Genomic DNA, 27359 nt, shown 5'->3' on the forward strand with positions numbered 1-27359 from the left:
CAAGTTACATGGCCAAGCACAACAAAATTTAAATGGGAGAGACTTCTTTCCATGGCATGTATGGTGTGATGGGAGAGTGAATCTTGGATGATAAATGATGTGTCCCTTACCCCAGGCTTCGAGAAAAATCAAATTTGGAACTAGAGTGTGTTATAGCATCTCAAATGGTTTCACTTGAGAATAGAGAATCCACTGACATGAGGGAGGCACCCTCTTCAGAGATCACAGGTAAAGTGAAGCTGTTTTGAAATACCAGTTTCCAGATTCTATTTCCTTGTCTCTTATTCCCACTTCCAGGAAAAGCTATGTGATCTCTAATATGCAATAATCCCAACTTTTCTTCTCTCCCATTGCTGCCTTTGTGCACTAATAGTTTCAGGCCAGTTCCTATGCTCCAGAAACCATTCTTCTCCTGGGCTTTTGTTTGCATTCTGAGAATGTCACCTGGAATACTTGCTTCTATCCTTCTTTCTAATTAGTAACCACCCATTGAAGATTTATGAAATTTCGCCATTTTTTAAAGACTACCTGTGGGGGTTGAGTATCTTCTTTCTTCTTTGTTCCATCCAACCTTTTGATAATTACTTAATGCCTACCAACTATGTGTCAAGCATTCTTTGCAAAATGAGGATGTAGCGTAATGAAACTTCTGAAGAAAATCTCCAATTTCATGGAACTTGTATTTCAGGGGAGAACACAGACACATGACTGAAAATATAAGTATGGCTTCAGAGAGTGTCAGTACAGCGAGTAAGTGGAGACAGAGAGACAGGACTGTAGGTAGGGGAGCAGCGTTAAACAGGTGGCTTGCTCAATGTTTAAGCTGAAAACAAAATAGCCATGCATTTTCCAGTCAGGGCCACCACACCCAAAGAACATACTAAGCTTTTCCCTGCCTCCCCACCCTTTTTTCTTTTTTCTAATCGGCATCTATTTCTCATGTGTAAGCTGTCAGGTGAATATGAAAAGGACTAAGTAGAATAGTCTGGGCTGATTGCCACAGTCTGTAATTTGACCACTTATTTTAAGATTAGGTGAGATCACATTGTTTGGAAGGCCTTTGTTTTTCTAAAAAAAGGCCCAATTGAGCAAATAAAGTCGAGTACCATTCCCTAATGCATTATGGTTCAACTTTTATTTTTTAATTTTTTCCTTTTTTATAAAGATTTTTTTGCTTTAGGGTACATGTGCTCACTGGAGAGAGAGACAGAGGAGAAAGTGAGAAATCACCCTCTATCCCAGGGGGATGGCCATGTCACAATCTCTTCCATTCTCCTCCTGAAATTTAGGATACACAGGCACACACACCCAGCATGATTTTCAAGTTGCTGGGTCTGGGCCTCAAACTGTGGTCAGACATGTGGGAGTCCAGTGCCATAACCACCACACCATATCCTGGCTGTTATAGTTCTACTTTTAAAGACACAACTCACTCACTCTCTCACTCTCTCACCCTCTCTGGTCAAATTAAAATAAATAAAATAAAGTTGAATAAAATAGTTCTTTAAAAAGAAGATTAGACTAACCTGGATCATTCAGGCTATACTCCTCATCTCAAAGTCCTGAGCCCTAATCACATTTGCAAAGTTGCCTTTGATTTTAAGTATTTGATCCACAGGTTTTAGGTTTTAGAGTCCGAGCATCTTTGAGGGTGTCATTATTCTACCTATCATACCTTGTTTTTTCGAAGAAGAAGAATAATTATTTATTTTATTTTATTGATTATTATCATTATTTGTTATTTATTGTTTATTTTTTAGAGAGATTTTTGCCACAAGGTGAATGCAATTGCCAGAGAGACAGAGAGAGACAAAGAGACAAAAAGCAAGAAATCACCCCTCAGGGGGGATGGCTATGCTTCAATTCCTTCTCCTCCATTCTTCTCTCAGAAGTTTGGGCATGCATGCACACATGCCTGGTGTGAGTTTCAAGCCACCAAGTCCAGGACTTGACCCTTGGTTGACTATGTGAAAGTCTAGTGATGTAACTATTATGCCATCTGCTGTTCCCTTATCATTAGTGTTTTAATTTGCAGTAGAGCACATGTGCTTACCAGAGGGACAGAGAAATAGAGAAAATGAAAAAGCAAGCTGCCAGGTCCAGGACTCAAACCATAGTCAATCGTGTGGGAGGCCAGCGCCTTAACCACATCACCTGCTGGCCCCATCGTATCTTCTCTTTATGTTTATAACTGCAGTCCACTGATGTGGGAAGCATCATCAGACATAGCTATTCTGTAATAAGACTAAACTGACTCTTAGGAACAGTCAAGAGGAACAAAAAACTCTTAGCACTATAGTATTACTCAACTCTGACCAAAAACTCAGTACATGTGGGGAACGAGGACTCTTTGTGAGACGTTATTGTAAACGTTATTTGGTCTTCATAAATGGAATTTAAGTCACCCCTTGAGACTGTTTTATGACAACCTGGAGAAATTGTTTTATTATATTAGGAGGTGGAAGCTGCTTCCCCTTGCCCCCTTTGTTTATATTTCAACATCATCCCCTTCTGTCCTTTTGATGGATGCCAAATTGTTCCTGAGAGGAAAGTCTGGTGATAATTCTAATTTCAGCTGCTGTTGCTCTGGGGACTGATTTGAGCCTTGTCTTTGATATTGTGCTTCTCTAATCATAATCCTGACTTTCTGAAATATGAGTGTCAGTAGAGGAAAGTCTTGCCAACTCCATCGTTCATTTATCATGGAGAGGATGCTTTTAAAGAAGGTCTTAAATGAAGGCATTGTACAAGTGCCAAAAAAAAGCCTTATATCTGGGGATTAGGGAAGCTTCCCATTGTCTGACCTCAATTAGAAAAAGCAGAAGTATTTCTAAGGATTGCTTTTGAGACATCGAAAGTGGCTTACTGGGTGTTGGCGTTAACTCTCTCCTAAGCCGAAGCTCTTTGCCTTTAGTGATCCGGGGACCTCCTTCCTGTACATGCTTCTTTGCAGAAACTCCTCATGAATTTATGGTAGGTATTCTCCTCAGGGCCTGGAGTTGGATTTAAACCAGCACTTACTGGAAATGAGGAGAAATAATACAGAACTAAATAAATGAAAGGAACTTTAAAATCTTCAAAATGCTATACCACATTAAAATAATTAGATTACAGTGAAGGGGAGTACTGACCAATTTTTTTTTCATTATTACTTTTAGAAGGAGATTTCTGAGGTATATCTTTCCTAATTACTCTTGAATAAATTTTGAATGCCACTGACATATTTTCTGTCTGTCTATATGCTCTATGTATATCTGTTCTTTAAAGATGAAAAGAAAAAGATATTTTCCCCTCCCCTCAAAACCAACGTGTACCTGTTTGGGATGTCACAAAGGGGCATACTTTATTTACTTCTTCTTAAATTTTCACAATTAACATTGTAACTACTTATTTTAAAAGTGAGAAGCTAGGACGACCAGTAGCATGGTGGTTAAAATGGCTAGATCACACACGACTGACTGTGTGGTTCGAGTCCTGGCCCCTATGGCTTGAAAAGCATGTGTCTAAAATTCTGAAAGGAGCGTGAGTCCTGGCCCCTATGGCTTGAAAAATACAAAAGCATGTGTCTAAAATTCTGAAAGGAGCGAGAAATGGAGGAACAGGAATTGTAGTATAACCATCCCTATATGGCCTGCTTTCTCACGTTCCTTTTTTATCTCTGTCTCTCTCTGGCAAGTGCACATGCCCTCTGGCAAACATTTTTTAAAATATTGAAACCTAATTATGACATGAAGAGCATAATACATACATATGCAAAAAAGAATGATAAAAATAGTAATTACCCACCAATCCCTAACACGTAATAGAAAAGGTTTTTAATATCTATCAAGATACTTGTCTATGCACATATATGTATTATATACATATATTCAAAAATAATTTCACAAAGATGACCATTTCTCTATATCAAACTACTACTGCATTATTTTTATTCCAGAGTACTTTATTATATAGTTATAAATATCTCACAATTTAAATACACAATTCTTTTGTCAGATGCTTGCATTGTTTGTAACTTATTTTGAGGTTAAATAACACTATGATATAGAGCCTTGGACATTGTTTTCATACACAACTGAATATTTCCTTGAGACCCCTGTATACAAGAGCAATCTTCCAGGAAAAAGCAATGCGATTTTCAAGGAATTTGATACATGATGCTAAATTGCCCACCAAAACAGCATGGTTTCTTTCAAAAAGCCATAATCATAGCAACATTTGGATAGGCTCTGGGTAATTGAGTGGTATCTTTCCTACCAATAAAATATCGCATTTGCATCCAGATGATTGGGCATATTTTTAGAGGGTGTAATTGTTCAATTGGAACAGAAACTCTTTGGAGCAAGCAAGAACTGGAAGGAAATATGTGATGTGTTCGGAATTTTACATGTGTAACTTGGCTCAGCAAAACTGCAGTGGTTTTAGTGCATGAAGGGCAGGGAAAATGGTTTTCATCCAAGTTGTTTTCTGTTGAGCCATTCTAATTTCTTCTCTTACTTATTATCATTTAAAAATTATCCACACATTTTAACTTAGCTTCTATAAATAGATTTGCTAAAGAAGTCAGAGATGGCAGAAATAGAGGCAACAAAGTACCTTCCAAAACCCAGTTTGATCTTTTTCTGTGTGGTAGGGGAGGGGGACATCTCATGACTTCATCAATCTGACAGATATTTATTAAGCAACTGAACACGTGCAGTGCTAGAATCCTGAGAAATAAATCTTTTTTTTTTGGAGAGATTTTCACTGTAGGGCGCGTGCGCTCGCCAGACAGACAGAGAGAGACAGAGAGACAGAAAGTGAGAAATCACCCCTCAGGGGGGATGGTCACACCGCAATCCCTTCTCCTCCATTCTCCTCTCGGGATCTTGGGCACGCACGCACACGCGCCCAGCGTGAGTTTTAAGCCACCGGGTCCGGGACACGAACCGCGGTCGACTATGTGGGAATCCAGCGACATAGCCATTACGCTAACTGCTGGTTCCCTGAGAAATAAATCTTCAACTAAACACAAGTCCCTGCCATCATCAAGTTGATATTCTAGTAGTGGGTAGCAACAATAAGCCAGTAAGCATAAAGAAATACGATGTGGCGTAATGATGAACGCTAGGAACATAAATCAATTAATGAGTGAGAAAGAGAAGAGGCACAGGAAAGACCATCTTAAATAAGGTAGACAAAAATCCCTCTCATTGGTGGAGTGATACTTTAGCAGAATTGGAAAAACATCATGAAGAAAGCCATCTAGCTATTGGAAGAATATTTCATATGGAGGGATGTGATTTGTGTCCCCCCCCAAAATTCATGTATGAGATTTGGTTGTGAAGGGACTAAGAGGAAACAATACCTTCATGATGTCAAAATGTCCGGCCTTGAGAATGATTAAGTGATTAGGTTGGGGCTCTTGGGAGTGACTCCTGTTGGACTTATAAGGAGAGGGAATGAGATCAAATGAAGATACAGGCATGAAAATAGTTGGTCTTGGTTATGGGATACCTTACGACTCTGTAAGACCCCCACATATATGGCCAATAGATTGTGGACCTCTGAACTGTGAGGTAAATAAACCTCTAGTCTCTTAAGTTACTCAGACTTGGATATTTTGTCTTAGCAACAGCAGAATGAATTAGAATGATTGGGAAGAGCAAGTACAGAGGTTCTGAGATCAGCACACTGGAAGTTAGCAATTGGAAGACAGTGTGGTTGCAGCTGAGTGACCCTGGAAGAAAGGGCAGAAGATGAAGTCAGATTGACAAGTGTTAGTTAATGCATGTCATTATAAGGCACAGCGAGTATTACATACACCACATATATTTAATGAATTGATGGTGGAAAATACCACATACAATCATCTCAATTGAGTCAGAAAGAACAATGGACAAATCCAATCCCTTCTGTGATTAAAAAAATTACTCAACAAATTAGGACCGAAGGAAACTTCGACATGATAAAAGGCAAATGCTCATGTCTCCTGTTGCTAACAACAGAAAATACCTGAATCTGGGTGATTTATTAAAATAGAGGTTTATTCCACCTACACTTAGTAATTCTGACATCCAGGGACCATATATTTTGAGGTTTTTTTTGGGAAAAAAATAAAACAAAGTAAGAGGAAATAGAGTAGATACATGAGTGTCTGTGTCTGCGTCCCTCATCTCATCTCATCTCATTCTTTCTCCTTAAAAGCCCACCAGGAGTGAATCATGGAGACTCCACTTTCATGCCTAATCAGTCCCCAAAGACCCCACCTTGGAGCACCATAATTGGATTAAATTTCTTCCTCATACTTTCTGAGAACAACCACATTCTGGCACATGAATTTTGAGGGGGCACATTCAGGGCATTTAATGAAGCCATAGCTGACATCAGATTCGATGATAAAAGACTGAACGCTTTTCTCCCAAGGCCAGAAACAAGACAAGGGCGTTTATTCCCACACGCTCCCATTCGACATTGTACTTGAAGTTCTAGCCAGAGCCCTTTGACAGTGAAAAACAGAAAAAGTGCATCCAAATCAGAAAAGGAGAAATAAAACTGTTTTTGCAGATAATGTTATTTATTAACTTAATGAAGAATTCATATATGCATCCCCACAGAAAGCAAAAGCTAGAGCTAATGAGTGAACTTAGCCAAGGTGAAAGTTATAAGACCAATACACAAAAGTCACTTGCAGGTATTATTTGTTAAAAATTAACACAGGACTGTGCATATTTATGGGGTACAGTGTGGTTATTTTGGTGCACAAATACAATGTATACTGATCAAATCATGGTAATTAACAGATTCATCACCTCAAATGTGTTACTATCTAATAGGTCATGTTGGGAGCATTTAAAATCCTCTCTACTAGCTACCATTGAAATATGAAACAATTTGTTGTTAACTACAGTGACTCTACAGTGCTATAAAACTTTAGAACGCATTTCTCCTGTTCAACTGTAATTTTGTATTTGTTGACCAACATCTCATTTTCCCTCCCCTTAACCTTCCCAACCTCTAATAACCAAGAGTCTACCCTCTTACATGAGCTCATGTTTTCAGTATCTACATATGTGATATTTTCTGTGCTTAGCTTATTTCAACTAACATGATATTCTTCAAAAGATAGAAAGAGGATAAAATTGGAGAGAACTGGACAATGACACAGCAGGAAAGTAATTGTCTGCAAAGAACACATGGGAAGGTTCTCAGTTCGCATCTTGAAACCTCCCTGAATATGCCACCTGCATGTGTGCCTCTGATCCGGTACTGGCTACTGCTAGGGATAGGTTGCAGAGTAATGACCCTGTTGAGAATGTCTTTCTCTCTTCTTCAGGGAAGAAAGAAATAAATCAACCTGAACATATGTTCTTAAAAAGATGACAAATTTGAAAAGATATAGGTAAAGGTCAGTTAATACATGGTATTAAAAGACAGAATGATTGCAGTCATTCAATACATATGTTAAAGCTCTTCATGTGTCCCAGATTCCTGACTGAACACTGGGTATAAAAAGGATGAGACAAGTATCTCATGGAACAAGTATTCCAGGGGAGCACACGGACAGGTATTGTGAGAGTATGATAAGGGGTGAAACAGAGGGCTTAGCTAGAGCACAGGAGGGCAAATATTCACCTAAACAGATGCAGTGTAAAAAAAATGTATTTTTAACATAATCGTGTCCTTTTTAGCATCCAATTGTTACTTGTATCATATTATTTTGACTTTAAATGTTAAATCATCTTCTCACTCTGATAGGCTGGGTCCTGGAATTAGAGGCCATGTATATTTTTTTCATCTCTTTGCTTCAAATCAAAGCAGTGAATTTACAAGGAAAAATAAATGATTTAATTAAGGTGTGGCTTCCTGTCTTTTGAAAAGTTCTCAGCCTAACTAGAACTGAGTTGAGGATCAGTATGCTACAGAAAACTCACTGGAAATCTGGAAGACAGGGTAGGGTAGGAGGGAGTGTGGGGTAGCAATTTGGACCCACCAGGGTTTTTCCTACTTGTTTTGTCAGTTATGAGTCTCACTTGCTGGTAAATAGTTAGAAATTACATGTGTTTTGTTTCCCCCTTTAAATTGTAAATTCCCTGGGAGAAAGAACAGTCCCTGCTATTGCTTGGTGTGGGCGTATGACAAATGATACATAAATGAGGAAAAACAATTCTTCGCACTGGAATCTGTTCACAGAAATACACAGAAGACTTGCAGCAATCCAGGGCATGTGGCTTCCCACTTATTCTAAGGGCATTTGCCGTATGTGCTCAATGTCTCAGTTACCTCCATGAACTTTAGGAATTTCTGTTCATGTTGCAAGCAGCTTGCTGGGATACACCACTGCAAAGCTCTTATGCCTCTGCAGTGTACTTTAAGGCCGATTGTCGGAGAATTTTAGTACATGGGTCTGATTGCGAAGGATCCAAGTCTCCAAGGTAACACCAAAATTTATATTGGCTGAGAACAGTTTGTCTTTCCTGTTTGGTCTTTGTGCTATGTGAAAAGCGTTGTAGGGGCCAATTTGCTTGAGAGCATTCAGAGTTGAGGAAATGGAAGAGGCAGTCCTGTTCTCAATTACCTGGTATGCTTGTTCTGTGTCGTTTGGACCTGCTGAGCAACCCGGGAAACCATCCCCAACCTTGTTCCTGCTAAGATTAACTTCCTCTCAGGTGGAATGTCTCTATTTGTACATTCACAACACCACACGCCTTTGTACTTGTTTTATCTGAACCGAATCTGCCAGCTCAGTTTGGGTATACTTCCTCTGTCTCTTTCCTCTTGTTTTAATTCTGACAAGCCTTTGTAGCTTCCCATACAGCGATGCATTGCTTCTACATATGGATAAGATGTCTGATGACTAGACAACGTCTATCCTTTTGTCTTCATTGAAAACTGTTTCTGAAACTGAATTAATAAAACGTGTTTAGAAGGAAGGAGCAATGTGCAGGTTTACAGCTTTTTATTTGCTGCTATGTAAAAATTTCTAATTTTATTTGAACACAGGCAGGATCTGGGGCTCCAGCGGTCTTAAAGAAGACAAACACACTCTTCCTGTCAAGGGGAAAAGTGGACGTTAAATAAGCAATAACACAGACAAGCATACATCTAGAAATAGTGGTAACACAAGAGGACACGCTCCAGGGAAAAGGTCCCTGAGGAAAAATTAAACCAAGTCCTAAAAGTTAAGTAGAAAGGGAGGCAGAGGAATAAATGGTGCTGGGAGTGTGCATCTGGAGTGCAGGGAGCATTTGGCAGGAGAGCCCTGAGGGGAGGAATCACTCCTTTCTCAATCACTCATGAAGGCTCTTGTGTGGGAAGTTATCAAAGGTGAGCGCTATGAGATGTGACTGCTCAGAGTGAAGGATCCATCTACGAGTCAAGAAGACCTCGTAGATCCATATCCTTTTTGTTTGTTTGTTTGTTTAGATTTGGGCTCTAGGGCATGTGTGCTTGCCAGAGACACCAAAGAGAGAGAGACAGAGAAAGTGAGAAGTCACCTCAGGAGGGATGACCACATTGCATGGAGAATGGCCTTCTCCATTCTCCTCTTGGAATTTTAGGCACACACACTCACATGCCCAGCATGAGTTTCAAGCCAATGGGTCCAGGACTCAAACCATGGTCAGTTATGTGAGAATGCCCCAATCACTATACCACCTGCTGACCTCAATCTTGTATATCCTAATGCTTATGGGATGGCATTGCCAGGTTTGAGCAGAGATGAAAAAGTCAATTCCTGACATGGTCAGAGTTAATTGACTATAGTATTTGCAATGTTTTATATATAAAAGATTTCATATATACATGATCACAAACACATATGTATATATACACAATCATACAAATTCAAAATTAAATGTAAAACTATACCTTAAGATTAAGCTTAGGGCCTTTTCTCTTAATTCCCATTTTTATGACTCAAAAGCCCATGAGTTGCAGTCGGTGTTTTAAGTAAGATGTGGTGGTGGGAAAAGAGTCACAGAGAATAATTTCTGAGGATCACAATCACAATTACACAGATGAGATGAGCTGCAACATCCCTCTCCTTTCTTCTATTTTAATCTCAGAATTCATGTCATCCTGATAGCTTTTATTATAAAGAAAAGAAACTTCAGTCTTAAACTAAAACCCTATCATCCTCCACTGCTGTCATAACTATAGAATAATGAAAGGCTGGATTTATGAATAGCCCCATGACTCTACCCAAGTAAGGAAGGATGAGGTCTGCTCTGGGGTGCTGCTTCCAGCTTGCCTCCCTGTTCTCAGTCTTATCTAGTATCACTTTGCTCTGAAGTTACTGTGGATTAAATACAACTCCCAAATGATACAAGAAAGAAAAGAACAAAGTTGATCTAAGGCTTTGGGTTCAGAAGGTAAGGTCTGCAGTTTCCACTGTCCAATGCTCACCACTAGGGGTGCTGTGTTTTCAGTTATCCCTTAAAGCTCTGTCTGGTGCCCATGGCCAGTAAAATCCTGGTCTGAATCAACCCATTTTGGCCTGGGTAAGACCATTATGTCCTACATAGGACATTAACAAAAAGAAAGAGAAATGGAACTTACATAAAAGACCTACTGAAGCACAGAACTATTGTGTCATTGTGGCTAAATAAAAGTCGTTCACAAACAGGACCAACCCATGGCTTGTTCGTCAGGGTGATTGATCGCACATGGCTAACAGAGGGCTTTGAGTCTTGGATCTGGCAATTTGATAAGCATTCCAGGCATATGTGTGTGCATACCCAAAAATCCCAAAAGGAAGAAGAAATGGAAGAGAGGTGACTATTATGTGACCATTCCCCTTAGGGTGTGCTTTCCTACTTTCTCTCTCTCTTTGTGTTTCTCTTTTATAAGTGTATGGACTCTCTAGCAAATTTAAAAAAAAATGTGCTCAAACAAAAGATAACTCTTTTCCAACATTATTCTTCAAGAACATGGGCACACTACACAAGTAGTGGTTTGGAAAAAAAGAAATTTGAATAAATGACATTAATCTGTTGAATTTTCTGCATTGCCATATGCATGCTGATTTATATTCTTCATTTTGTCTTTTGTTCTGATTTTGGTTGCATTTTTCAATTAATAAAAACAATAAAAGTCATCTTTTAAAAAATTAAGTTGGTAAGAGACTAAGAATGGCAACACTAAGATGTAATGTCCAGAGATCCAGTACCTACCTACTTTTAAAAATTAAAATGTTCTCAATAAATTGATTTCTATTATATGGGAATACATGAGATAAATACCTACTACTGAAATATTGATCTGATAGATCAGTGATCATAAAAACTGAATTCAGTCAGACAATCACGGATTTCACAATTTCCCAGAGCTGGTGGGTTCTTTTTTTTTTTTTTTTTGCTATTAGGGTACTTGTGCTCACCAGAGAGAAAGAGACAGTGAGAAATCACCCTCCGTGGGGGATGAACATGCTGTAATCCCTTCTTCTCCATTCTCCTCTTAGAATTTTTGGCATGCATGCGCACATACCAGGTGTGATTTTAAGCCACCGTCTGGGATTCAAACCACAGTCACCCATGTGGGAGTCAAACACCTTAACTACTGCGCCACCTACTGGCCCCAGCACCATTAATTTTTACAGGTTTGTGCTAAGTAGATGTGCAATCACATGCTTTCATATCTCCCAACATAATCAAAGAAGTATATAAAGCAATAATAATTGTTAGTGATATTGGTTATGTTTTGTAAGCCCTTCTTATGACTCGGACTGTAGGCTAAATACTTCAGATATAATGTCTTTTAAATCCTCACAACATCCTGTGAATAAGTATCATTAGATCCATTTAACAGTGAGCTCAATTAGATTGAAAGAGGTTAGCATTGACTTTCCCAAGGTTACAGAACTATTAAATTGAAATTAAAATTTAGGATAACCTGACACGTGGAAGAGTACTGGTTTGTTTTTAAAAACTGTTAAGACACTCTAATTATATATTTATAGAATAAATATGTGCTATCATCTATACAGACAAACTATTCTTCGGCATTACAGCAACCAGTTGAATAATTTGGATTCACAGCTGTTTTATACTACATGGGGAAATAATTCAATTTTGCTTTAACTAAATGTTAATGTGTATAACATGGAGTTTATAATAATGTCTGCCTTATAGGGATGTTGTGAGGATTACATGAGATAATCCTCAAAACAATGCTACCTTACAGAAATAAAACATTTGATACATGATAGCTATTATTATAAAAGCTAAGACCATCATTTTACTACTATTTTTATTGATGTTATAGATGCATTAGAGATGTTACTACATTTCAGCACAACCTCAGTGAGATGTAATGAAATGTTTTACGACTATCTAATTCCACATTGCTTCCTCTGTGTTCTTATATACTTCAAAAGATCACAAACATGTCTATCTTTACATCACAACCATGACAGACTTACAAAGGATAATCTCCAGTAGACCATATCTGTAGAACTGCAGGGACTCAGCTTCCATAGAGTTGACTGCCCCAAGGACAAGAGAAATGTTCCACTAGTTAATCAGATTTTTCTCCCAACTTACTTTTCCTTAACATAACATCCTCCTGGGCTGAATTCAAATTAACTGAGTTTCTATTGGCTGCTCAGCATCATGCATTTTCCTTGGGCACTTTCATGTTGCCAGATTTTGTTTTTCCTTCGAGATTTAGGAAATAAACTTTTCATGGCAAGTAGAGTTTCTATGAAGTTATGAAAGAAACTGGCTGATGGTGTCACTACATTTGGGCAGAGTGAGGAAAGAATTACAACCTGTGGTTTAGTATGAACTATGTCTAATTTTAAACATGTGTGTTATTTTCCCTGGTTTCAACTCCTAGTATTTTATTGTCCACTGGATGGAGATGATTGACCTAGAGATAAAAACCACTCTGAGAGCTCATGGCTTTGGAAGCCTATAGAAATGTATGTGTGTGTTTGTGTGTATAATTTTACTTAAATTGTTCTCTCAAATAAATCAAATGTTCAAGACCAATTATTTCTAAAAACTCTAAGGAAATAAATTTTTACTTAAAAAATGTTAAGGGAGACAGAACAGAAATCTGAAGAAATACTTAATAAAAACTTTATTATATTATACATTCACAGATTATTGTCTGGTGAGAAGTTATTTGTAATTATGATTGGTTGTCTACTGGGAGCAAGTCCCTGTATTAAGTTTGTTAGAGTTTTAAGAAAGATGAGTTAAGGGTCAGCAGATGACGTGGTTAAGGTGCTGGACACCCACATGGCCAAATGAGGTTAGAGCCCTGGACCCAGTGGTTTAAAATTCACACTGGGTATATGTGTGTGTACCCAAAATCCTGAGAGAAGAATGGAAGAGAAGGGATTTTGGCATGGCCATTGCCCTTAGAGGGTAATTTCTTACTTTCTGTCTCTCTGTCCCTCCAGCAAGCACACATGCCCAATAGCAAAAATCTCTCAAAAACAAACAAAAAAAAAAAAACTCAGAGGTTAAGTGATGGTTTGCAGTTGCTTCATAGATGGCATGGCAGAGTGGGAACTCAGGTCTGTTTGATGGCAACACATGTTCCCTTTTCACTCTGCTTTGCCATGTTTCTTCCATCTGGAGACCCCCTTTAATTTCTATTGGGTAGTGAAAGCAAATACTGTGCTGTATCTTCCAACTGGGATTATCCCTGAAAAACAGCTCCTCTTCTGATGGATACGGTGCCTCTTATTCTTTTCACTACTTCTTCTAGACTCAGACAAAGGGAGGAAAGACAGGTGGATTCCGAGACCATTTCTGTTCTTCACAAACTGGCTTTGTCTAACAGCACTCCATGTCTAGAGCAAGAGGAGAATAATTTGGAAACGAGATACTGCGCTGGGATGGAAATATTGAACTAGAAATGTGTGATAGATGCTGTGAACGAGGGTTGTGTCTCCTTGGGGATGCTGGCTGCCTTCCTGGACAGATTTCCACAAAACAGTGTTATCATGGTGAATTTACCCTGGTCCAGGACTGGCCTTAATCCATTAACTCTGAACCTCTATCTCTTCAGATGATTAGAGTAACCAAAATGTCATAGTAACCAAGTTTAAAAGAGATGGACTATAAAACCAGATCTCTGCTTTGCTAGTTTATATGAGAAATATATGCATAAAACTTTGGAAATCAAAATCATTAAATGACTTCTTGGTGAATCTGAAGTTGGAGAAAGAATGAATCATGTATATAGTGACTTCAGGTTCTCCATCAAGTCTGGATCCACCTCCACAGTGGAGATAGGAGAGGATTAAACCTCCTAGGTCCTGCTGAGAGGCCACCCATTTTTGTTCTGTGGTTGGCAACCTCCACTCTGGTGTTCTTTTACATATGTTAATACCTTCCCTCTGATTTCAATCTAGGCTTTTTGACCATAAAGTATATAATCTCTTTTTATATCTCTTCTCTGAATCATCCTGTGGAGATTTTATAATTCACAGAAGGCAATTTTACTTCCTTAATTTCTATATTCTGGAAGGATGCTTTCTGTGTCCTCAGGGTACCATCTGTACCCTAGTTCTGTGAAAATGACAATAGCATTTTCCTCTGAGATATCCACATGCACAGGAAATTACTTTTGAACTTTTTTTTTTTCCAGTTCTCTATTGCTGTGTAAAAAAACGCTGTGGTTTAACACAACTATTTATTATTTCTTATTAGTTTGTGAGTTGACTCGGCCTGTACGTGTGGTTTCTCTGCCCTCTATAACATTGGGTAGGCCTCTCATTTTTCCATATTCGACTGACAGGATAGGCTGGGAGGTTGAAGAAAGCTTCGCACATAAGTCTAAGCTATCCATCTCATCTCTATATGAGTGAGAGCAAAACTTGGTGACTCCCACAGCAGTGCCTGGGATATTTGGTCCTCTGATATCTTTGCTGTGGAGGCAGTGGAGTTAGCATGCTAGTGTGCCTGAAGCCACTACATACATGATTCTTATGACTCATTCTTTATCTAACTGCAAATTCACCAAGAAATCTTTTAATAAGTTGGATTTTCATAGCATGTTAGTCTAAAGGGTCTTGCCTGGCAAATGGCTTTGAAGATAGAGAAAAAGAAAGTCATAAGCTTAAGACTCAAAGTATCAGTTCTGCCAGATTCTATTGTCCAGGCAAGTCACAAAGCCAGCTCTGACTCAAGGAGAGGGAGTAAACTCTGACTATAGGCAAGTAGCATGCATAAAAAGGGCAAAGGGATTGCACATGGCCATCCTCAAAGACCACCTACCACAAACTGCCTTCTAGTTGCAATATTTGCAGTGGAAAATATTCGCATCCTCTTGTCCAAAAGTATTGTATTAAAAAACAATTCATTGCATTAAAAAAATCATCTTGAAACTCAGGATTTTCTCATCTAAAGCATGTCCATATGTAATAAGGCTCCTCGGGTAGTTTGGCACAGTTTCTTTGTTTCAATCCTTATATGCAAAGACTTCAAGCCCAAAGTACAACAGCTCGACACTACCCAATCACAACATGCATGGGTAGGTCAGAGGCAGGAAGACTGCAATGTATAGTCTCATTAAAAAACATGGGGCTCACAGAGGCAGGCCTTCTTTATAATTTATATGGGCTTTCTAAGAATCAAATTATACTTCATTTTATTACATGAAAGACAGAACCACAAATTGTTTTAAGAGAGGCTTCTCTGTAGTTAGGGTTATGGTCAGGGTATTAAAGAACAACCTTTGAAAGATTCTTAGAAGCCCTGGTTTCACTACATTAAATCTTTCAGAGACCTAGACAAGGGATTGTATAGCCATACTCTTAATTTGATTTTTACCCCAGGGTCACATTTTGCTGGAAGATCTCTGGATTTGACCTGAGGCCATTTTTCACTTTGAAATCTTTTGTTGCCCATGAAGGTTTCACCGCCAATAACACGTTGGCACTGTTCCTTTCATTTCTGCAGTTCCTTCCTTAGCATCTCTCTTGCGATCCTTTATCATGCATTGCTAAAACAAATCAATTCAAATGTCCACATTTTTCTAGAACTCTCCTTGCTTAGGTCCATAATTTCATTAAGTATATTTTGTATTTTTAATTACCACTACAATCAACATTCTCACCAATTTTGTCTCAATACATATCACAACTCTCCCTTTTTCCAACCTTTAGTAGCAATGTCCTCACCATATTTTCAGCCTTCCAACAGTCTCCTCAGAGTCCTTCAGGCTTATGCTGCCACCAAGTCCCAAAGATGATACGTAACTTTTAGATTTTGGTTATAACACCACTGTACTTCTGGTACCATTTCCAGTACGTATAATTGCATAATAAAATATCCCCAAATTTAGAGACATAAAAACAATGATCATTATTTGTTCATAATTCTGTGGCTCAAAAATTCAACAGGGCACAGTGGGGATGACTTGTGACCGACCAAAATGTCTCACCTAGTATGGTTCCCTCAGTTGGGGTGATTGGGACAACTTTACTGGGGTCATATGACTGGAGCTGGTTGCATTTTTATTACTAGTTCTCTTTCATGGCTCTTTTCCCTATAACTAATTTAGGCTCCCTCACAGCATGGCTATTCCTGAGTAGTCAGTCAGTCTTTCTTTCATGGTGGCTGGCTTCCACTGGACGCTATCATATTCAATAGAAGAAGAAATAGGCTCCACCTCCTTTTGAAGAAAATGCATGTACACTTAGGCAGAAAAGAATGGATGAAACCATTCCAAGAGACTATCAATCAGAGATTTTTCTGCTTTAGGATTATTTGAACACTTCTTATCCTAACTAGATATCTGTGTGATCTGGAAGAGTTGGGTGACTGGAAAAGTTATGATGTATTTTTGATGTATTTTTCTTTCTTCCTCTTTATTTCCTCTTTTTCTTTCTTTCTTTCTTTCTTTCTTTCTTTCTTTCTTTCTTTCTTTCTTCCTTCCTTCCTTCCTTCCTTCCTTCCTTCCTTCCTTCCTTTCTTTCTTTCTTTCTTCCTTTCTCTCTCTCTTCTTTCCTTCCTTCCTTCTTTCCTTCCTTCCTTCCTTCCTTCCTTCCTTCCTTCCTTCCTTCCTTTCTTTCTTTCTTTCTTCCTTTCTCTCTCTCTTCTTTCCTTCCTTCCTTCTTTCCTTCCTTCCTTCCTTCCTTCCTTCCTTCCTTCCTTCCTTCCTTCCTTCCTTCTTCCTTTCTTCTTTTCTTCTTTCTTTTTTTTTTAAAGATTTTTACTATAGGGCATATGCACTCACCTGAGAGATAGAAAGTGAGAAATTACCCCTCAAGGAAGGTGAACATGCTGTAATCCCTTTTCTCTCATTCTCCTCTCTGGATTTCTGGCATGCATGCACATATTCCTGGCATGAGTTTAAGTCACTGAGTCAGAGATTAGAACCGTGGTCGACTACTTACAAGATTAGTGGTGTAGCCATTACGCCATCTGCTAGTCCAAATGATGTGTTTTCCTATGGAAATGCATTATGACTTTTTTAACAACCCAGCACTTATAAACATATATATTCTTTTGAGAGTTTTTTTGTTTTGTTTTGTTTTGTTTTTGCTATAGGGCACGTGCGCTCGACAGAGAGACAGAGAGACAGAAAGAGAGATCATCTGGGAGGATGGCCACACCACAATCCCTTCTCCTTCACTCTCCTCTCAGGATCTTGGGCATGCACCCACACGTGCCCAGTGTGAGTTTAAGCTCCAGGACTCGAACTGTGGTCTACTACATGGGAGTTCAGTGACATAGCCATTACGCTAACTACTGGCCCCATAAACATATATTTTAAAATTAGCACTTACATTTATTTTGTAAAATATGTTCATATTTTCCAATCTACTCTCCTTTTTTAAAAATGCTACTTACAGACTCCAATTTTATTTTACAACAAATGGGATTGAGATGTGTAATTGAAAGAACATGGTTCTGATTGAGGTCCCTTATTGTTCGCATAACAAAAGTGAGTGTAAATTAAAATGTACTTTAAAGCAACTTGTCTTAGGTTATGCATCTGGACTGAGGCAGAGAAAGGATTAGCATCATGTCTCTGCTCAAGCCAAGACATTTTTTGTCCCATATGACCACACTCTTGAGTCAGATCCATGCCTTCCTGTGTTTCCATTTAAATGTTGGTATGAGTTCTGTTTTGATCATGAAAAGAACCAGGATGGTAACACAGACTCTACAACTCCAAACCTGATTCTTTTTTGTACATTTTCACACTTTCTTATTCCTACTGTACACAGAAGTTGCAAGGACATTTGAAACTTCTATTCCTTTACAAACATCTTAATTTAAACACACACAGTTTAACAGATAGTATTGTGAGGCTTGTGACTATGAACATATAAATATCCCTTCAAGCCGTGGAAGTGTGAGTTGAAAAGAGAGTTATTGTGAGCACAGTTCTGCTGAAAGTGGGAAAGCTGTCTCTCACCTTCCAGAATCAGCCAGTTTAGTATTATGGTGTGGACATTTCCTTTCAAGAAACCCACACTTCTCAACTTGAGTTACCTACTTAAATATGCTTTACAACAAGTTATATAGGTATAGTTCCACTATTAGGCCATCCAAAAAGTTGTAACATACTTTTCTATGCAAAAATGTGTCATGTTTTTTTTTTTTTTTTTGGACAGGTTTTTGCTATAAGGCGTGTGTGCTCGCCAGACAGACAGAGAGAGACAGAGAGACAGAAAGCGAGAAATCCCCCAGAGGGGATGGTCACACTGCAATCCCTTCTCCTCCATTCTCCTCTTGGGATCTTGGGCATGCACGCACGTGTGCCTGGCATGAGTTTAAGCTACCGAGTCCAGGACTCGAACTATGGTGGACTACATGGGAGTCTAGCGACATAGCCATTATGCTAACTGCTGGTTCCTGTCATGACTTTTCTGATGACCTATAAACTGGCCATAAACTGACACTTCACACTATATATAAAGTAATTAATTTCATACTTCCCCTCCACCTGTCCCATTGCTTTCCTTAGTTTCAGAAGGTATAGAAGATTGAATTGAAGTTATGGGATTTTCTTGCCAATCGTAGTTGATAAGGAATTTATCCACAATAGATGGCGTTTGAGGTGGGTAGTCTCTCAGATCCCTTCAAATGCTGAGGTTCTGTGGCCACAAAGCCTTTCTATGGAGGAAAGATATTGTATCTCATTCTTCACCTCTTGGGTCAAAAACTAACAGGTACTAAAACATAATTTTTACGTTGCACTTTTTAAATAAGAAAAAAGTATTTTCAAAGGATGGGTTGACAAGTAACATGGTGAATTTCCAAAATTAACTATAAAAGACAGATCATCTGGGCATGACTGAAAGCCACATATAACCTTTGTGCTCAGATAGCTCATTTCAAAAATGTCACTTTCTGCTTATTCAATGCTACTGTCATTATACTATTTTAAGCATTAAAATTTGCGTTCCAGAGCTGAGCAGGAATTATCGCTCTATCTTTGGGCTTATTAAAAATAATTTAAAATTTATTCAAGAGAGATAAAAATCACCTTTTTATTATGGTTGAATCTGGTTAAATGTTGAAATTGGCAAAGCAATTTTTATTGTCTTTTATTAGAAGCATTTTAGTACCAATGTTTGTAGCTTGAGACTATTTTTAAATATCTTTTAACAAAATGGCATTTAAAATGAAATTTTCTTTAATTTTTAATTCTCTAGAAAGATATTAAAGTAGAATAAATTATGGGATGATATTGCCTTAAATTTAGACTTTTCCTTACATGAATTTCCTTACATGAAATTGCTTCCTCTTCTGATTTTCAAGAAGGTCTGAAATGGAAAACTGATAATTTCTAGGAAAAAAGTCTCCCAATATTGAAGAGGTAGATTTGTTTATTCATTGTAATCATCTCTAATTTACTTAACGTTGTATTCTCTAAATAATCCTCATATTCTCATTTCAAATTTGGATCAATACTAAAGAAAAAGATCAGGAAAAAAATTGCTTTATTATATGACTCTGCATGCATTAGGCTCTCTCCAGCAATCGGGGAAGAAATGGGAGAAGAAACTTGTCCTGATAATGAGGGAGTTCCTGGGCAAGGCTGGCTGGAGACTTACTTCAGCTGTTGGACAGCAGAGCAGAACAGCATGGAGTGAGGAGTAAGCAAACGGAAGCAAACATTCAGAAAATAAGTCTAATTTACGTAGTATGAGCCTTGGCAGAAATTAGAACTGGAAAGTTAGGTCAAGAAAAATCAGAATAGGCACCAACTCTAGGGTGTAGTGGTACTGCACTGCTCAAGAGAAATGATTCCACATGGTAACCCCAGCTCTAACCTCCTGCCTGATCAGCCTGAAACACATCAGGCACATGCATGAATATCCAATATCTGATGGACTGAAGGAAGAGGATCACAGAATAACCAGATCCTGTAGAGGATGTTCATCTCTATTGTCTTTCTCGCTCTGTCTTTCTCTCTCTCTCTCCTTCCCTTTTATGTGTGCACTCTGTCATGAGTAAAGAAAATATTGTATTAAAAAATAAGTCATAGTAATAGGACATAGGGTGGATTATTAGTGTCCCTGGACAAGTAATGGAGTGAACATAGCTGCATGTAGCTGGAAGGTGCTCTCTGTCACGTGGTTGCCGAAGGTGAGGAGGGATGGAGCAGGGGGCAGGATAAATTTAGAGGGCTGAGAAAGACTTGCATTTGTTCCTAAAATAACAAATCTAGTTAAAGTATTCCAGTATGAGGGACCAGCAGTTGGCGTAATGGCTATGTTGCTGAACGCTCATATAGTTGACTGTGGTTTGAATCCCAGACCCAGTGGCTTAAACACACCGGGTGCATGTGCTTGCATGCATGCCCAAGATCCCAAGAGGAGAATGGAGGAGAAGGGATTACAGTGTAGCCATCCCCCCTGGGGGGAGGGGGTGATTCCTCACTTTCTGTCTCTCTCTCTCTCTCTCTTTCTGGTGAGTGCACACACCCTATAGCACAAAGCTTTCAAAAAAAAAACAAACAAAAAAAGTATTCCAGTGTGAGAGAATAAAATTAAAGTGGGTGCTTGTCATTCAGTTATAAAGGGCTGTCCATAGGACTTGATAAATATACTGTTTGTCTCAGGTAGCTCAGGATATCATAATGAAATAGGTGGGTGGCTTAAACTAGAGAAATTATTTTTTTCAGTTCTTGTGGCTAGAAATTCAAGATCAAGGTGTTAAATCATTGATTTATGGTGAGGGCTCATTGTGGTTTGTACACTGCCACCTTCTTTCTGTGTTTCCACATTGCAGGAAGAAAGATAGTGAGGCAGAAACAAAGAGATACAGGGAGAGACAGAGATAGAGAACTCACTGATGTCTTTTCTTACAATCACATCAAGAGTACTCCTATTTCATGACCTCATCTATCCTAATTATATCCCCAAACATTTATCTGAAAATATCATCTCATTCCTATTGAGGGTTAGGGCTTCAACATATGAATTTTTGTAGAGGAAGGGGGCATTCAGTCAGTAGCAACTGTCAAATGTGATCACTTCACAGTCCCCTTAAGAGTCATGTATGAGGGCCAGCAGGTTGCCTGGTGGTTAGGGTGCTGGGCTCCCACATGGCCACTGACAATTCAAGTCCTAGACCTGGTAGCTTGAAAATCATGCTGAGTGTATCTGCATGCATACCCAAAATCTCAGGAGGAGAATGGAGGAGAAGGAATTGAGGCATGGCTATCCACCCTGGGGAGTGATTTCTCACTTTCGCTCTCACCCTCTCTCTGTCTGTCTGGTGAGTGCACTTGCCTTATGGCAAAAACAAGAACAAAACAACAAAGAAAGTGTCATCTATGAACTTCAAAAAAATTTATGGAAAATAAAATTGAAGTACAAGTTTACTTTGGTACAAAAAAATTTGAAATCCACACATAATATTTTTTAATATGTATTTTCTATGAATGTTTTCAAGACCTCTTAATTTTTTTCTGCTGCCAGACAGCATCTACAATAAGTCTGACACTGAAATTGCCCTTATAATGTAAATGGGAATGAGAGTTGTTCTCCTTTAATGGTGAGCATATCATGTTCTGATATAGAGATTTCTTTTTTTCCCCAAGGACTTTATAGATACAGAGTCTCTCTTTTTTTTTTTTTTTTTCAGTTTCTTTTGACAAAATGAAGTGTCACATTTTGTTAGTTCACATTTTCGGTGTAACCCAAGCATTGATTTGCCCCTTCCAAAGGCCACCTTTTAATCTGTGTGGGAAAAAGGGATGTTGTCTCCAGTACTGTTCATCTATCTCTTCCTTTGTCTCTGAATGCCATGCTGCTCCCAAATCCGCCAATGACCCCCCTCAGTACTTCAGAACCTTGGATTATAGTCTCACTCAGTGCCATGCTGCCACTAGGCATTAAGCTCAATACATAATTGAGTTATTGTTCTGTTATTTCTCTGTATAGTCTATGTTGAAGTATCAGACTTTGGTGAAGGATTTTTTTTTTAAATGGAAGTGCAGGCTAGTCATTGGCATGGTAGTTAAGGCAGCTGGATCCCACATGGCCCACTGTGCAGTTAGTGTCCTGGACCCAGAAGCTTGAAAAACACTCCGGATGCATGTGCGATGCAGGTGGAATGGCCACTCTACAATTCCTTCCCCTCCATTCTCTTCTCAGGATTTTGGGCACAAAGACACACACACACACACACACACACACCTGGCATATTTTTCAAGCCACCATGTCTGGGACTTGATCCACAGAGTCAGCCATGTGGGATACAGCACTTTAAACACTACACCACCTGCTAGTCTGTGAATTTAAGATGGAGAAAAATTAAATGATCATAAATATGATTGTTCCCATATAAGAAAGTCATTCATCAGGGCTGGCAGGTGGCATGGTGGCTAAGGGCACTGGACTCCCACATGGCCAAGTGTGGTTCGAGTCCCAAACCTGGTGGCTTGCTTTCTCACTTTCTTTGCCTCTCTCTCTGTCTCTCTCTTCTCTCTCTCACTCTGTCCCTCTGTGGTCAAGTTAAAATGAATAAATTAAGTCAAATAAAATAATTCTTAAAAAAAAAAAGAAGTCATTCATCTTCTCATGGGCACATCCTGATTCCTACCTTCAGATTAACCCTATATTCATAGATCACCTCATTATTTACCCTCTTCTTCCCTGAAGATGATCCCAACCTCACACCATTCAATTCTAAGAACTCAATAGTCAGTGGCAACTATTTTCCCAAAACCTGAGTAACTTATTCCATAGTGATTCCTAGGACTTAGGGAGTAGGAGAATAAGCTTCAGAAGAAGAGTTTGGGTTTAACTCTGTTCTTCTAAGTCTTGACCCTTTCAAACTCTTCCAATATTAAGTGGCTCTTGTTCATTGATCTATAGTTTTTCTCTATGTGTTCAGATTTTTGTATATAATCTGACAAGTCATTTAAGTCATATAGAAATTAATATAGCCCATTGATTTTAAAACCAATACAATTTATAAATGTTGAGTGGTACAGGGAGGTGCTTTAGAGTGATTTGGATCCTAATCTACTGCATAGTTTTCACCCTGTTATGTCTCTAGGCTGCTCACTTTGGGCACTAAAAGACTTCATGGCTACAGCCCCATGGAAAAAGACATGTTTTTTTTTTTTTTTTCCTAATACACATTAAAGTCTAGATACACTAAAAACCTTCCCTTCAAAAACCTGTTTGATTGTAGTGCATAAAATCATTACCATGCGCACCATGGAGCAGAATATTTGAAATCAGAAATGACCTAGGAAGGTGAGCTTACAGCTACAACTAGAATATGTGATCAGGTCTTCTCCGGTCGTAGACATGAATGATGCACAGAACAGCTGCCTAACTAAGCCTTAAGTACTTTCCTCTCCTTCAGAAAGTTTCAGAAAAGCTTCTGTGCCCTAAGTTACTCCAGTTGAACAAAACAAAGAAGCATGCGGGTGCTTCCTGATTTATGCTTTGAAAGCCTTCTGTATAGGCTGTAAATTCTAGAGAAGCCTGATTTCCTCATAGTTTTACACCTAGAAGCTACCCTGTCAAGTTATGTTGTATGCTACCATCTACTGTAAGCAACTATATTCTGTCATGTTGCATAAAAATGGTAATCATTGTAATCATATATGAACACAATGAAATAATGAGATAATTCTAGGATTCTGGTCCCTTCCTTGAAAGCTAAACAACTGACCTCAGCCACAGGTATTTGCTAGCTAGTTCCATCCAACTGTATGGGGTCAAAAGTTGATGGTCTCTCCTAGGAGGGGCTGCCGGCAGGTGGTGGGTTGCATTGGTACCCGTATCTGTTGTGAGATTCCAGAAGTTCCTTTACAGCGTACACATCATTCCCTGTGTTATTCTCTTTTAAAACCCTTGAGAAAGGTCTGGTGTGTTCATGAAACATACCTAATAAATTCATTCCAAGACAGCATTTGGGATATCATGAGAGATCTTAGAAACAAAAACACAAACACACCATAAGCAACAATACCTGGAGATTTGAAGATTAACTTGTCTAGCTTCATAAGATTTTCACATCAATTTCCCCTGAAGTATCAGACCCATCTGTATAGAAGCTATTTATCTGAACCAAGACAGAGATTAAATCTAGCAGTCTGGGGAATTTTTATCCTAAATACAAGCAAGATGTGATCATGTGAAATAGCCACATCTGTAAAAAGACTCAATCTTTATGGTATTTTGAGACTAGCTGTGCTAACAGACGTTCTTACTATGTCTCCGTTTAAGTAACTGGCGTTTGAGTCTTACAGGTTGATTTCTTTTTCTTTCTTTCCTTCTTTCTGTCTTTCGTTCTTCTTTCTTTCTTTTTTAAATAGGGTGTGTGCATTCACAAGAGAGAGAAAGAGAGCAAGAAAGTGAGAAATCGCTCCCCACAGGGGTTGGCCATGCCACCACAACCCCTCTCCTCCAGTCTCCACTTTAGGATTTGGGGGAGACAAGCACATCATGCAGCAAGGGTTGATTTTCTAGCCACTGAGTCCAGGACTTGAAACAAACCGCTGGCCATGTGGAATTCAGCACCTTCAACTCCATGCCACCTGCTGGCACCTCGTGGGTTAATTTTTAAGAACTCAGTAATTGCTTGTATTCAACATGCTTTATCTGAAGAATTCTAAGGAAGGAATGAATATTCCTGGCTTTAATGCTCTTATCAGTGTTAGACTATTAACGTTAGTTTGAAGAATTACTACCATTCTGTCGTTTGTTTAATAATTAATGGGGAATATTGGACGCTTTGGTGGATTGTTAGTTTAACCTCAAGCTGGAAATGAAGGGACCATCCTTCTGGCCCAGAGTTTACAGTAGTAAACCAAGTGCAAATCAGTTTTGAAAATTTTCCTCTTATATTCACCTATTTTACTATTTCTCTTCTTTTAGTGTCCACCAAACCAAGACCTCACAGTGATGAATATTCGAAGAAGATTCCCCCTCCAAAACCGAAACGGAACCCCAACACCCAGCTTAGCACATCTTTCGATGAAACGTACATCAAAAAGCACGGGCCCAGGAGGACATCGCTGACGCGGGACTCCTCCCTGTCTCAGGTCAGCAGCCCCGCGGGGGACCCCGAGGAAGAGGAGCCCGTGTACATTGAGATGGTGGGGAACATTCTCCGAGACTTCCGGAAGGAGGACGACGACCAGAGCGAGGCCGTCTACGAGGAAATGAAATACCCCATTTTCGACGACTTAGGCCAAGATCCCAAATGCGACTTCGACCTGCACAGTTGTTCTTCGCAGTGTGCTACTCCCACGGTGCCTGACTTGGACTTCGCCAAGTCCTCAGTGCCATGTCCTCCTAAGGGGTTGCTTTGTGACATCCCCCCGCCCTTTCCCAACCTGCTTTCTCACCGGCCCCCGCTGCTGGTGTTCCCCCCAGCCCCGGTGCACTGCTCCCCCAATTCCGACGAGTCTCCGCTGACCCCACTGGAGGTCACGAAGCTTCCTGTGTTGGAAAACGTGTCTTACATGAAACAGCCGGCTGGACCGTCCCCGTCCTCACTGCCATCCCACACCCCCGGCCACTCCAAACTGGAGAAAGACCAGGCCGGGGCCCTCGGACCTGCTCCTGCTGCTTCTGTGCTCTCCTCGTCCCCTCCGCCCCCTTCCACTTTGTACCGAACCCAGTCTCCCCATGGCTACCCCAAAAGTCATTCCACCTCCCCGTCGCCCGTGAGCATGGGGAGGTCCCTGACACCGCTCAGCCTCAAAAGGCCTCCCCCCTACGACGCTGTGCATTCAGGCAGCCTCTCAAGGAGCTCTCCATCAGTGCCTCATTCGACCCCCAGGCCAGTGTCCCAGGATGGGGCCAAGATGGTCAACGCTGCGGTGAACACCTACGGGGCTCCGAGCTGCTCCCGATCCAGGACCCCCACGAGTCCTTTGGAGGAACTCACCAGCCTCTTTACCTCGGGCCGGAGCCTGCTGAGGAAGTCGTCCAGCGGCCGGCGCTCCAAAGAGCCGGCGGAGAGTAAGTGTGCGATGCTGTGGGAGCCACGCGGCGCCCCTGGTGACGAGGGACCCCGCATCCCATTGCCTACAGATACAGCAGAGTCCTTCCTGTCCAAATCTCAAAATGCACAATGCGGGTTTTTTTTTTTTTCCTCCACTTTTGCCCAACAAAATAAAACAGTGTCTTCTGAATTGAATTCAGTGCGCACTGAATTAAAAATGGTCACCTGCACAATATGTCTTATAAAAAAGAAGAGTGGTGAAAAGGAAAGTGTCAAACTGGAATTCTTACAGTGGACCTGCAAAGTTGAATCGTAAACAAAGACCACTCCAGAATTTTTAAGTCCATGTCTTCATGTGTTAGAAAAATTAAACATTCAAACATGGAATTGGTAAATGTTAAAACATATCTTGAGGGATCAGCGGGTGGTGTGGTGAGTAAAGTGCAGGACTCCCACATGAGCCACCAGGAATGTACCTCCAGACCTGGGGGCTCACTTTCTCACTTTCCCCCTCTCTCTCTGTCTTGCTATGGTGAGCACATATGCTCTATAGAAAATTAAAAATAATAATTAAAAAATTAAGTAAATAATTATTTTTAAAAGTATCTATATCTTACATTAAGACTCCGAGTAAATCTGTATTAGAATAACTTTGAAGTAAAGAATGCTCTTTGGGGACCAGCAGTTAGCATAATGACTATGTCACTGGACTCCTATGTAGTTGACTGCGGTTCGAGTCCCGGACCCCGCAGCTTAAACTCACGCCAGGCGCGTGCGTGTACATGTTCAAGATAACGAGAGGAGAATAGAGGTGAAGGGATTGTGGCATAGCCATCCCCCCTGGGGGATGATTTCTCACTTTCTGTCTCTCTGTCTCTCTCTGTCTTTCTGGTGAGATCACGCACCCTATAACAAAAACCTCTCCAAAAAAAAAAAAAAAAAAACTCTATTTGGATAGAACATAGTATCTTCTTTTCTTTTTTT

General features: G+C 39.7%; 1 protein-coding gene across 1 annotated transcript in view; it reads left to right on the plus strand.

The window, feature by feature from the left end:
• The window catches only part of NYAP2 (neuronal tyrosine-phosphorylated phosphoinositide-3-kinase adaptor 2), a 202544-nt gene that overhangs the window by 35436 nt on the left and 139749 nt on the right, over positions 1–27359 (plus strand). The window contains exon 4 of the mRNA XM_027769884.1: positions 25301–26392. Within this exon, the coding sequence (XP_027625685.1) occupies positions 25301–26392 (1092 nt within the window). The remainder of the gene's footprint in view (positions 1–25300; positions 26393–27359) is intronic.

This window comes from Tupaia chinensis, unplaced genomic scaffold, assembly GCF_000334495.1.
Source record: "Tupaia chinensis unplaced genomic scaffold, TupChi_1.0 Scaffold000095_1, whole genome shotgun sequence".
Lineage (NCBI taxonomy): Eukaryota > Metazoa > Chordata > Mammalia > Scandentia > Tupaiidae > Tupaia > Tupaia belangeri.